At 39.5% G+C, this 13,608-nt stretch overlaps 1 protein-coding gene across 1 annotated transcript in view; it reads right to left on the bottom strand.

Annotated features, from left to right (window-relative positions):
• The window catches only part of LOC107189269 (pikachurin-like), a 267,863-nt gene that overhangs the window by 19,023 nt on the left and 235,232 nt on the right, over positions 1 to 13,608 (bottom strand). Inside the window, exons 8-9 of the mRNA XM_015577762.1 lie at positions 8,420 to 8,559; positions 977 to 1,200 (exon numbers count right to left, since the gene is read on the bottom strand). Coding sequence (XP_015433248.1) covers positions 977 to 1,200; positions 8,420 to 8,559 — 364 coding nt within the window. The remainder of the gene's footprint in view (positions 1 to 976; positions 1,201 to 8,419; positions 8,560 to 13,608) is intronic.

Here is a 13,608-nt window from a genome sequence, read left to right as displayed (position 1 = left end):
GATATTTGTTTTATTCTCACAGAGAGAACATTGAATCAGTTGCCTAAAATTAATTTGGCGGGCAACAGTCGCAACTGTACGCGTACCACGACGGTCGAGCCTGGAATTTACAACTCCAGGCGGATTCAAAAGAGAATCCACGCGGACGGACGCGACACTGAGGATGAAACCTATGGCTCCGTTTGCTATAGATACAATGTCTTGGATGTGACAGTCAAAAGACAGTGTGGATGCGATGGTTATACCGAGATCACGTGTACTAGATTTATGTAAAAGTTGCTTACCGCCTAATGAATAAGGGAAGATATAAGGGTTATTCTTCCTATGAGTCTCATAATATGGCATTTAACAATGTTGAAAACCATTCCATTTCGAACACACCATTCATCCAGTCTGTCTATATTTGATTGCAAGTTATAACTGTCTGATGCTGTGACAATTGTGTTCTATATTATTATGTAGTTTATACCAAATTAACATTTGGTTTAACATTTATTTCAGCACTTGAAATAAAATTACCTAATGGTGGGAAGCCCTTACCCCTACGACTCGTTTTCCCTTAGTGGAAGCCGAGTTTGCTCGTAAGTGTATGAACAAGTATTCCATACCCCATACGGAAAGAGCTCTATCTCGACGATCACCAATCAACTTCTCACAACAAATTAAAATACGTTTTTCCGTCTAATCGAGCGCGAAAACGAGTCTGGCATAACCCGACCGACCCACTTCCCTTTTTCACCCCAGTTACCGTATGCAGGATCCCAATAAAATTACAATATCCGTTCACGTCGTTTATCAGCTCGTCCGGGGGCTGGCATGCAAACGACTCAATTAGAGGTGGGCCCCTCCCGATCGAAAGGAGCAACGAGGAAATTGAAAGGAAAAGAGGTGAAAGAGTGGGGGGAGTCTCGACGCGTCCAACAAAATGGCGGATCGGAGGATGTCGGGGGCGTCGAATTGGGGGATTTCGACTTACCTCAATGTCGCTGGACCTGTTCCGAGGTCGAAGGTGAACTGAACGTGTCCCGAGGACAGGTACAACGCGACGAAGTCCCCCGTAGCATCGCTATGGTGGCCGTTGTAAAGTATAACGCCGTCCGCCGCGGTCGGTTTCAACGTGACAGCCAATTCCAGCCAAGATAGCGAGGTGTCCGCCAGACCGGGGTAGCGAAGATAAGAGGATCCGTTGAACGATGGCACCTGTAAACCAGAGAATCCATATCGGGTGTGGTTATCTTACGGCAGTTCGCAAGATTTTCGGCGAGAAATCCCGCCCGTTGAAGAACGTATTACACGATCGTTTCTTGTTAGAGAACGATCTACGACTTTCTATCGTCCTTCAACGGATGCGGAGTGATCACGCGGAGATTTCGCGTTGGGATATGATTGAATCGTTTTAGAGATCTCGGGCGACTTCTTCTGTCTTATTTATTGATATGGGGAATGTACAGTTTTATCGGGACATATACCGTTTATAAATTGGTAGACGGTCATTTTATGGTAGTACAGTAAATTCTAGGTGAGTGTTCGAAGACTCCACGGTACTGAATATTAAATATTTCATAAACTAATGGCCATATATGATTGAAATAAATATTATTCGCTTCAGAATTTCAAGCTGTATCACTGCGCCAAAGCTCATTACATAGTCAGCGTTACACCTCGGGACTTCTTGTTGTTACATAGTGCCGAGGAGCTTCGACCACTCACCGAAAATTTACTGTATGTTGATTGTTTGGGGAATTTTATGTAGTTTGCGCCACCGTGGAATTGTTTAACGTAATCAATCGAAGTATTATATTAGTGACTTCGATTTTTTATCGAGAAAAAAGTTTTTACAATTTTTATTGTAATTTATTGCCGATCGAATACTGAGTAACTTCTGTTCTCAACTCTTCTTTGCCAGATTATATTATTGGAAGCCTTCGAAAAATCGTAACAACCGTTATGATGAACATCCATATATTAACACCATAGAACTACCGACGATAAACGCATATTTGCTTCCATCGGTGGATAAACATGAAAATCTTTTAAAAATTTAGAAATTTAGAAATTAACTAATTTCTTCAGTTTCATATCGTAATAAAAGGTGCAAAAGATCTGAGAAAATGTATCGTCATAATATTTTAATCGTCGTTGTAAGAGTGTATTGACAAGTCATTTTGACTTGCTTGGTAGTTCTAGTGTTAAATCTAACTTCAATATATAAGTATTTACAATCCAGTCCTCAGCAACAAAAGAAAAATTTCCTGCATTACGTACTACGCGAAATTCTCACGTTCCCCTCGGCATCTTCTTCCAGCATCAATACCAATCGTTACCCCCCTCTCCTCCCTCGTAATACACACTGCGTTCCACGGTCTCGATGAAGGATCGAGCTTCTTGATCTCGAAGACCACAAGAAAACACCGTAAATCGAGCGATATTTGAGCGGTGGAACGAGAAAAGTCGATGGCACACATCGGTCGCCGCCACACGAAAGGTCTTTCTCCTCGTCGTCGCGTTGAACTCGCGCGCGCGTCGGTGAACGACGTTATTTCCCGGCGCTTGGGCTTTTGCCCTTATTTTTCCTCCGGTTATCTCGCGGCGTCAATTCCCGAAATGACGTAGTTACCGAACAGGAAGACAGTTATCCGCGAGAAACCGGCCCCCCGACCTCGGAGATACAGCCACTAAATTAAAGCCAGGCGGGCGTGTGTATCCGCGATCGCGCGCGTTATATCTTCCCATAAATCCCATCGGCACGGAGCGGCGCGACGGGGAAACGGATCGTCATCGGGGAAGCTAAGACGCACGGGAACGAGTGGAACACGACCGGCAGAGTGATAAAAATAAAATTGTAACCCGTGTAGTACATTCGACCGGATAAACAGGAAATCCAGCTACATCGTTGAGTCAAGTATATATGATCATTCGTAGCATCTCGTTCGCCGACTGTTGAGAAAGAATTCCGTTCGATGTTTCCTAATATGAATTTCTATCGAGGCGGTATGACGGTTGTTAATGTACATTATCGAGCTGGAAACTAGTATGTAATTCGTGATGCGTAATCAACCTGTTCAAACATGGTTGAATTTGCGATAAAATGTTCAGACAGTTTGAACAGTATTGGGTCGTTTCACACAATTTAAACAGTATTGAATCGTTTCAGACAGTTTGAACAGTATCGGCTCGTTTCAGAAAGTTTGAACACTATTGACTCGTTTCAGATAGTTTGAACCGTATTGGATCGTATCAGGCAGTTTGAACAGTATTGACTCGTTTCCGACAGTTTAAACAGTACTGGGTCGTATCAGACAGTTTGAACAGTATTGAGTCGTTTCAGACAGTTTGAACAGTATTGGGTCGTTTTAGACAGTTTGAATAATTTTTTCACTGGATGGATCTTTATGCATTTATAGCGTGCCGAACTGTCTGAAATATTCTGAAGTATAACGGTTTACTAGATTTATCGACTTGTAATATTACTCTCGGTCTAATTGAAAACTTAAGAAAAAAATGAATTTTCTATATTTACTTTATAACTTTATAGACTACTCTAAAATATGTCGTGTCATATAAAAATCCGTAATCTAGTAATTACAAAGCAAATACAAAATTTTGAGTACTTATTTACAAAAATCGAAATCACACATGAATTTATTTACTTTGATATAGGACCTATCACATTTCAAATAGTTTAAGAATCTCGTTAAAATTTGTCAAACTATACCCTATACTGAATTTTAACCAACGCGTACACCATAAATACATAAAATCCCCAATCAACTAGTCTTAAATTAATCTATAAAGATAACTGTAAGATCTATCTATTCGTAGACTCGGTGATAAATTCAAGATCGTAGAAAACACGATATAAAACGTGACGCCTATTACAAGAGAAAAGTGCAGAGAATTGTTATAAAAAACTGTTAAAATATTCATGAACTGTTTAAATATTAATTTCAGCCGTGTACTCACTGCTGTTATACTTACTCTCGAAACGCACCGGAAGTAATATCGGTCGCCAAGCACACACGGAATTTTATCAGATACAGTTCCACGCCGTCTACGCGAGCTCTGTAATGCATCCGCGCTGTCGTTATAATCGATATCATCGTATATATCCGTGCATAATCCCCTCCGTATATTTCCACGCGCACGTGAAGTGTCGTCTGCGGATGAGAGGACAAATTGATCGGCATTTATGTCCTCGTGCCCGTTGAAACGTTTAAAATCGCGCTCGTCGAAAAAAAGAAGAACGCCCGAGAACGATTATCCGGCGGAACGTGAAAAATCACGCGGATCGGCGTTAACTCGATATAGGATAGATCCATGAGGACGATTGTATAAAGGCGTTCCCGTCGATTTAATGCGACTAACAGTCGTCCGGGCGAGACGATACGTAGAATGTACTGAACATCGTTTCCGGGGAACGCGCGAGGAAACAAGTATTTCGTTTCTTTCACGAAATTTTGGAGATTTTCTGACAAAATTTTTGGATAAATTCAAGGATTATTGCTGGTGGGCGAAGGGATTTTTTTTATCACGTATCCTGGACGAATGTATTTATTGGGGAACCGGAAGTTCCTTTCAAGGCGAAGAACCACGAAGAAATAATGGTTAATAAGTGTCAGTTGAAACTCAAACTCCTTTCTGAAGTCCGAGTATTGATTCAACCATCCTTTAATTGCATGTAATACACGCTACGGACAGTTCAATCGAATTTTCTGAAAGGTTTATTGGGTGAGACTTCAATAGCAGAGTTGTATGCTACTGGAAGACCCTTCCTCGTCGAGGTAGAGGATCGTGCACAATGGTTCCCAAGCCGCAAACGTTCCGACATAATTAATTTGATCAATCGATTTTAGTTGGGATTCGAAACTGCGAGAGTTGGTTCGTTTTGGTAGCGCCACGAATTGAAATGTCTTTGTTTTCGAATTACAGTGGACCTCCGTACGACAGGGATTCGTATAACACGACGGAAAAATTGTGGCAGTGTTTGTATAACACGATAAGACGGCTTGTAGAAGACGATAGGTAAGTTTATATTTTAGGACAATATAATTGAAACTACCACAAGAAATATCTTTGAGATTCAGCTAACATTTTTTATAACGAACCTATACATAATAGATATGTGTTTTCTGTGTAATATGGGTGTCTACTGTATTTTGTTTTTTAGCGTGCATTGAAAGAATCGTTAAAATTAGTTGGCTGGTTACCTTTTAAAATAAATTTCAAGTTATGTTGGGATGATTTTGTTGAAGACCCCCATGTGTATAATTCTAAAGTAACAGATGATAAAGCTCTGATGTATCAGTTACTCTATTTGAAGCAGTATACGTAAATAAGAAAGAAAGGTTCTGTAAGGTTCTAAGTGAAGTGAAAACCTCATCAATTTCTGTTGTAGATCTTACAATACTGAGTTTCAAATAATCGTGTATACTATAAATGCATAAAACCCGCAGTCTAGTCATAATGAGTCCGAGTTTTACACAAGGAATGTGACGATTTCTGTAGTTGAGTCAAAATGACCCCGCATCCACTGTACGAGGGTTACAAAAACGAATAACCAAGTAAATTCTAGTCTTTTGAAGCCCTAAACCATAACATCTTTCTTAAGACAAACCAGGTATCGTTTGTGCGCGATACGTATGCTACGAAAACATTTGTCACAAGTCGTAGAAAGCAATGACGACTATCTAATCATTGAACGAAATAATTTCCACTACAGCGACACAGTTCATCCTTTTCCAGCAAAACCGATCGCAACTTTTCCACTCACTACGGTTCCACTCGAAACTTTTGTTCACGCAAGCACCGATACCTGTCTCACAGCGAGAAAAAAAAAACGAAAGGAGAAACGGAGGCTGTTCGAAACACCGAAAGGAACGCGATAAGCAAAGTGGAAGGTGTTATCCGTGACGCGAGGTGCACGCCACTGCGAGAAAATGCTTTGCCCTCCACCCCGTTGGGATGCTTTCTAGGTGTTTGGTTTCTCGCATAATACACAGGGTCACTTTCCCGCAGAGACCCGTGGGATCGTGTTATCACCAGGATGTCGCCTCCGCCACCGAGAGAGGGAAAGAAGGCCAACGATGCATCGGGGGCCGTAAGCGTCGACCGAGAACGCCCCCGAGTCCTGGGCACACCTCATAAAATTTTCCGAAAAAGTTCAACACGCGCGGATTCAATCATCCTTCTCCATATTTTGATTTTTATTACGAGAAATACTTCTTTCTTATTCTGAAGGCAACACACGCGTTGTGGTAAAAAATGTCCCACAGTTTTTGCTTCAAATATGTAGTTCCTTGGATGGTGGAAAGGTATTGGGTGGATAGACGACTCCGTGATGTTATATACGGACACATGTTCAATTCGTAGCTCTAGTTTTTAATTGTTTTATCTCCATTGGTTTCTAAACTGAGAAAACTGAGTTTAACGATTACGTAGGGCGTTTGGGAGAGGTGGGTTAAATAATGTATGCGTTGTTGACGGCTGCTCAAGACTGACTTCTCCTCGCCAGAGTCGTCTCCCTTATTTTATACACACGCACACACATACAGTACCGGACAAAAGTATTGGTACATCTTTTAAAATGGAACAACTTTTTTAAAATTGGTCCAAATGACCTGAGTTCTTGTATGAAGTTAGGGAAATTAGTTTACTAAATGATGTGTACAAAAAATTGAAAAAGTTGCAATTGGTCGGAATCGCGAAGAAAATAGTAAAGGTCGTTTTTTACAACTTTTTAATGTGAGGCTATAATGCAAATTTAATAAATACATATCGAAGATTTATGTTCGGTATGTACATACTGAAACTTTCATTGAAATCGGTTGATACAGAAACGAGCGACAAGCAACAAAAGATGTAAGAATTGTTAGATTTACTACAAAAGTTGAAGCTTAACACAATGTCAATACTTTGTACAGTACAGGGTGAGTCTCGTAACGTAAGGACTTCAAATATGTAGGTCATAAATTATTTGCTAAATGTTTCAAACAAAAGTTACATGGTTTCCAGGAGGATATTATAGTACTGTAAACATTTTGTTGTTACTTTGCTTTTTTATCGAAATGTGAAGGTCACCTTTAGTTTTTTAAATCGAATGTCTAATATTTTTTTTTTAAATCCGGATAAAGCATCACATTCTGCGAAATACGTTTACGCGTGTGCTCTCGGGTTAAATATCTTTTATTTCTCTCGAGGAACTCTCTGAGACGGGGAAAGATCGGAATTTTTCGAAGCTTCCTTTGGGAGGTTTCGAAGCTTTATTCTACAGAAGTTTCAAGACTTTCGTGTGCATTACCGACAGTTAAAGCGCAGGAAACTTGTGTTATTACCGAGGAATGTTGATTTTGTCTGGATACTTTCCTTTTTTGGTGACAGGTGAGTTTTAATTGTGCCGGTGATTATGCAAGTCGTGTAAGTCATGTATTTTTCGTTTTGAAATTTCTTCCGTAATATTGAAATATAGATCGATGTAACATAAAATAAGAGAAAAAGTAAATTGTTTGGTTCCTTGACATACACTACTTTCATAATCACCAGCGTAATTAGGCTACAATATTCTGGCTTTTGAGATTTAAACAAATTTTTGCTTTAAACGTGTAAAATCTGGTAAACATAATTAGTAGCAGAGTAGCCATTCAAGTAGTAAGTGTACAGATATTACATTAATTATTAATATTATTTTAATATTTACGAATAATATTTATAGTAGGACGTCAATTATCCGAAAGTCCACTATCGGAAAAGTATATCATCTATTATTCTTAACAAGTCCTAAAATAATGGAACTAAACCTGGTTTTTTGTGTTAATTAAAGTATGCTGAACACGATGCAGGCTTTAGTTTTTTCCCTAAATGCCACAGGATCTACCTTTTTAGACATAAAGTTAGCGTTGTTCAGCTTGATTTATTTCTTCAATTATTCATCTACTACAATTTCTCTGACTTTTTTGCTATCGTATTAAAAAAATAATAATAAAAGCAATACTGAATTTAACCAAAAGATAAATATAATACATGTTTTTTACAGCTCCATATTTACAATTAACTTAAAAAAGATCTCTACGTATAGAGTCAAAAGTGAGATTACCATTGTATTCAGCAATTCAAAATCAAGTAAATGAAACCAGTTTCACTCCATCATTTTAGAATTTTCAAAATTTTATTGAACAGTGTTCTCATAATAAAAGTCACATCGAAATAAATAAGTCTTAAAGATGATCAAGATTAAACTTTTTATAAAAACAATTTCCACTGAAACAATCCTCCTGGTACTAGCAATAGATTGGAAAACTCTAGGTCCTAGACCAATTATCCATAAAACCATTTATTAGAACGAATTTGTTTCTCTATTAATTCAGATAACAAACGTCCCATGGTAATTCTAACATTGAAATGCAAGAAATATCGTGATGTTTACCTGCAGATCTACTCGTGTCTCGCACAGGTCACCGGTGTATCCGAGGGGGCAAAGGCAAACGGCCGTGTCGCCGCCAGTAGTCAGGCATTTCCCTCCGTGGGAACATGGAACCTTGCTGCACCTGTCCGCAGTGCATTCCTCTGCAACGACAATAATAAATCAGTCGGATCGATTCCCTTTCCCGTGGGTTGATACAGCTGGAATCCAACTATCGTGGCGCTTGCGATGAAAACTACCCCCGACCGATAAAATCGAGACTCTGTCGGGGGGCTCGCGCTCGCGATCGCGTCGATTCATCGAGTCGAGAAATATCCCTCCCCCACCTTTGGCTTTGTATTGCTCGTCGAACACGATCCTGTAAATATCTGACAAAAATACGGCACGAGCTTTCCCACTTCCGGCTACGCTGTATCGGAAATCGAATTGTCTCTGGAATTATTATTATTATTATTCGTCGCGATCGCGTGACTTTATCGAGAATTTTTCGAGGAAACATAAAAGGTTCCTGTCCGTTTTTTTTTCCTAGATAGAACGGAGCTTCTTTGAGGGCAAAGCTTTCGAAAAATCGATCACACGGTGGTGGATTATGCGATGGATGGAAATGCTCGGGGATCGATGTTCTATGACCGCCTTTGCTGCGGTTCTTTAGCGGGGTGGTAGTTAAATATTGTAAATTCGAAGCTCGATGGCTGGGGAAATTTGAATGGAGCGCACGATGGAATGGTACAGTACTGGATATATTTATTGCATCAATTTTAAATTTATGTAGTACGCTTAATTTTCATAGGAATATGATTGGTAAAATGATTCGTGTCGAACTTATTTGGACCAACATACTGAACTGCAGAATGTTTGCAGTAACTATGTGTTTCAATTAATTTTTCTGGATATTAATTATGTGAGGAGTGTAAAGAACAATGTGTTCAACCTCCTACTTTACGATTTTTTGCCCTCTAACGATTAATAATTTCCCAGATGCAAAAGGAATTCTATTCTTACGGCAAGTGATTTACTCTAAATTTTAAATATTAATACCGGCGAAACAGTGTTTCATTTTGACTAGAGAACGAATTATATGAATCTTTATTAAATACAGTTTTCTTTCTATTTTACTCGCAAATTTTTTTCGGTTTTTAAAATTTTTTTTCTCCGTTGCTTTTTACATGTGCTCACAATCCTACCAACCTAAACCGAGTGCATTTCTTGGCAACACTGCCGAAATAAATAAATAAATATATATTAAATGCAGTTTGAAATCGTTATTGCGTGTGTCACTTGACCTTATAAGGCAAAGGGTTAATATTTGAGTGAGGCGATAAATATATACAGTACTATGTAAATATTTCACTTGACAAATGCGTTTAAAGGAAATACATATTCTTTGATTATTGTTTGATAAACTAGTAATATACAGGGTGTCCCAAAAATGTCCTCCGACCCGGAAATGTGGCACTCGGGGGGTGAATTGGAACAACTTTTTCCTTAGCCAAAATTTAAACTGAGGCTTCGTTTACGAGATATTAACGAAAAACCGCGACCAATCAGAGCGCGAGTTTGCCAGCCGAGTTCCCGCGCTAGCGGTGGCTACGCGCTACGCTTGTACTACGAAACTCCGAACAAGTAGGTTACCATGCATCGCAGGAAACCGCGTATAATAATAGCAAATAAACAAGACGTAACAAATAAAATCATACTTTTTATCATCTGTCTTTTGTTATTTAACGAGATTAGTGAATGAAACGTAAATGTAGGCAAATTATGTGTAACATAAAAAGACGAATGCACATTTACATTTTTGTAAATTCCTTTGTACGAATTTGTAAATTTCCTTTTCAAATAACGTGTGAACGAAAAGGTAATGTAACAGAAAATAAACGAGAAGTTATTGTACTTCGGTGAAATTAATAAAACAATAATGACCAATAAACTGAATAGAACTCACCCTTACGGAAATTCACCTGCAGCGTAGAAACCTGCGTCAGTAGGTCAGTGTACCGAGCCTGGGCATCGACGGACGAAATGGTTTATGGCAGGGTAGAGTCCATGCCACTGGTGATCGCAGGTATGCGACACCAGCCGACGTTAAGAGTTGCAACGTCAAGTGCCGCCGGGTTAATCCATCGAATATGTATTCACTTCACTGCACTGCACTAACACTGATCACCCGACACAATCACTTAATGTATTTTTAATCCAACGTGTTGTTACTACGTTAGGAAAATTCGTATCCCCGGAAAGGGCCGATTGGTTTCAATTTTTCAGATGTTTTACGTAACCAAACACTTGCACACCAACACCCGCATATCCGTTATTGTGTACGTACCACCATAAGATTCCGTAATACTCCCGTGAACTGAACATCTCTGTCGCCCGATTGCTAACCGACTGACAGAATTTTTCCGAAAGGGCTTCCTCTACCCCCAAGTAGTTTCCCATCGTTACATTGTGAGTTCACTCTCACCACGACAAGATTTAGGTAAAACGAAACCAACGGTTCTAGGATAACACGTGCTTTGCAGAAGTGCAAGGGAAGAACCGTCGCGCAGTTTCTCCAAGGCGCCGTAGCCCGTTAATTTATTGCCAGGGTACCCACTGCTTCGAGATAGAAAACAGACGTCACGTGCATCGGCTTGAAAATGTCCGAAATGAAGAGGCCCTGGCCGACCACCCTTGTAGAGGCCGGAGTGGAATTTTCGGTTCTTTATGGCTCAATTTCTTCGGCCTTTTTTTTTTTTAGTATTCCGTCAAATATCTCGGAATTTATTAGAAATATAAAAACCGTACAATTTGCAATATTGTGTTTGTTTTGATATTGAATGTAGCTATATCATTGAATTCCAGAATAATCCCTTTCTTTAAACAATCTTTCGTTGAACTCTTTTCCGTAAATCATTGATACTTTGATATAGCTTTTAATCTATTGAAATAGTCTGGAGCGTTAGCGATACCATCAGTCGACTGTAATAGTGGAGCGCCCGATTCTTTTACCTGAACCGGGGCGCACCGCTGTCTTCAATGGGTTACTATTACGTTAATATGAACCGCATCACCCTACCGATAGGCTTATTTTACGGAAAAGAATTTAACGAATACGGTTTTTATATTTCTAATAATTTCCGAGATATTTGACGGAATACTAAAAAAAAAAATACGTATGAAATGTTTTCATGAGAACTACAATTTCACAAAGTTGTAATAAAATTGTCGATTGTCAATTCTGTTGTGAGTTCACGATTGCTACGAGGCCGAAGATTTTAAGCCATAAATAACCGAAAATTCCACTCCGGCCTCTACAAGGGTGGTCGTCCAGGGCCTTGCAGCGTCAACTGACACGTGTCGGTAAATTTTTTTCCCTGCTCCTCGAGATAGACAATGTACACTGTACTTTCCAACTCGAAGCAAGGGATACGTTGATGGTCCTCTTCATTTCGGACATTTTTAAGCCGATGCACGTGATGTCTGTTTTCTATCTCGAAGGAGTAGGTACCCTGGCAATAAATTAACGGGCTACGGCGCCTTGGAGAAACTGCGCGACGGTCCTTTCCTTCCACTTCTGCAAAGCACGTGTTATCCTAGAACCGTTGGTTTCTTTCTACCTAAATCTTGTCATGGTGGGAGTGAACTCACAATGTAACGATGGGAAACTACTTGGGGGTAGAGGAAAAATTCTGTCAGTCGGTTAGCAATCGGGCGACAGAGATGTTCAGTTCACGGGAGTATTACGCAATGTTATGGTGGTACGTACACAATAACGGATATGCGGGTGTTGCTGTGCAAGTGTTTGGTTACGTAAAACATCTGAAAAATTGAAAACAATCGGCCCTTTCCGAGGCCACGAATTTTCCTAACGTAGTAACAACACGTTGGATTAAAAATACATTAAGTGATTGTGTCGGGTGATCAGTGTTAGTGGTCGTGCAGTGAAGCGAGTACGTATTCTGTGGAATAACCAGGACGCACTTGACGTTACAACCCTTAACTTCGGCTGGTGAGGTATACCTGCGATCACCTGCGAACTGGGCCATACCCTGCCATAAACCGTTTGGGCCGTCGATGACCAGGATCGGTACACTGACCTACTGACGCAGGTTTCTACGCTGCAGGTGAATTTCCGTAAGGGTGAGTTCTATTCAGTTTATTGGTCATTATTGTTTTATTAATTTCACCGAACTACAATTACTTCTCGTTTATTCTTTGTTACATTACCTTTTCGTTCACACGTTATTTGAAAAGGAAATTTACAAATTCGTAAAAAGGAATTTACAAAAATGTAAATGTGCATTCGTCTTTTTACGTTAAACATAATTTGCCTACATTTACGTTTCATTCATTAATCTCTTTAAATAACAAACGACAGATGATAAAAAGTATGATTTTATTTGTTACGTCTTGTTTATTTGCTATTATTATACGCGGTTTCCTGCGATGCATGGTGACCTACTTGTTCGGAGCATCGTAGTACAAGCGTAGCGCGTAGCCACCGCTAGCGCGGGAACTCGGCTGGCAAACTCGCGCTCTGATTGGTCGCGGTTTTTCGTTAATATCTCGTAAACGAAGCCTCAGTTTAAATTTTGGCTAAGGAAAAAGTTGTTCCAATTCACCCCCCGAGTGCCACATTTCCGGGTCGGAGGACATTTTTGGGACACCCTGTATAGGGCTAAAACGATGGTAATGTATAATGTTTAGATAAGCAGAAATGTTTACTGCTCATGTTTCTATAGATAAATACAAGTTATTCTGTTAAATAAATTTATTTTACTAATTTTATCTCTTCAGTTTCAAGGTAGAGATTGTGTAAATAATTTAACGTATCCCACAGAAAACGAGAATTTTGGATGGTTACAGCAGAAATTCCAAAGCAAATGACACGAGGTTACGCTCTAGGGGCCATACACATCCAGCGAATAGTTTTCTGGAGGGAAGTGTTGCTTCTCTACTTCGTGGAATTTAATTTACGGCGCCTGCACGCTCCGATAATTTTGATATGTGACGAGAATTTTCACGACTCTCTTTTAACACACCGAATGCTGTCGTCACTACCTGGGAAATATTTTGAAGTTAGTGAAAATCATCTATAAAACCAGAATCAACGTGAATTTATTTAAAAAAAAATGTAGCGATATAATCTAGAACAACCAGTATAAAAAATTTATTCAATAAACTTCAAAGGTGTGAAGTTCTTCGAAACA

Source organism: Dufourea novaeangliae, unplaced genomic scaffold (genome assembly GCF_001272555.1).
Source record: "Dufourea novaeangliae isolate 0120121106 unplaced genomic scaffold, ASM127255v1 scaffold149, whole genome shotgun sequence".
NCBI classification, from domain to species: Eukaryota; Metazoa; Arthropoda; class Insecta; order Hymenoptera; family Halictidae; genus Dufourea; species Dufourea novaeangliae.
Note: the sequence above shows the minus strand (reverse complement) of the source record. Positions and strands in the feature narration are given on the sequence as shown.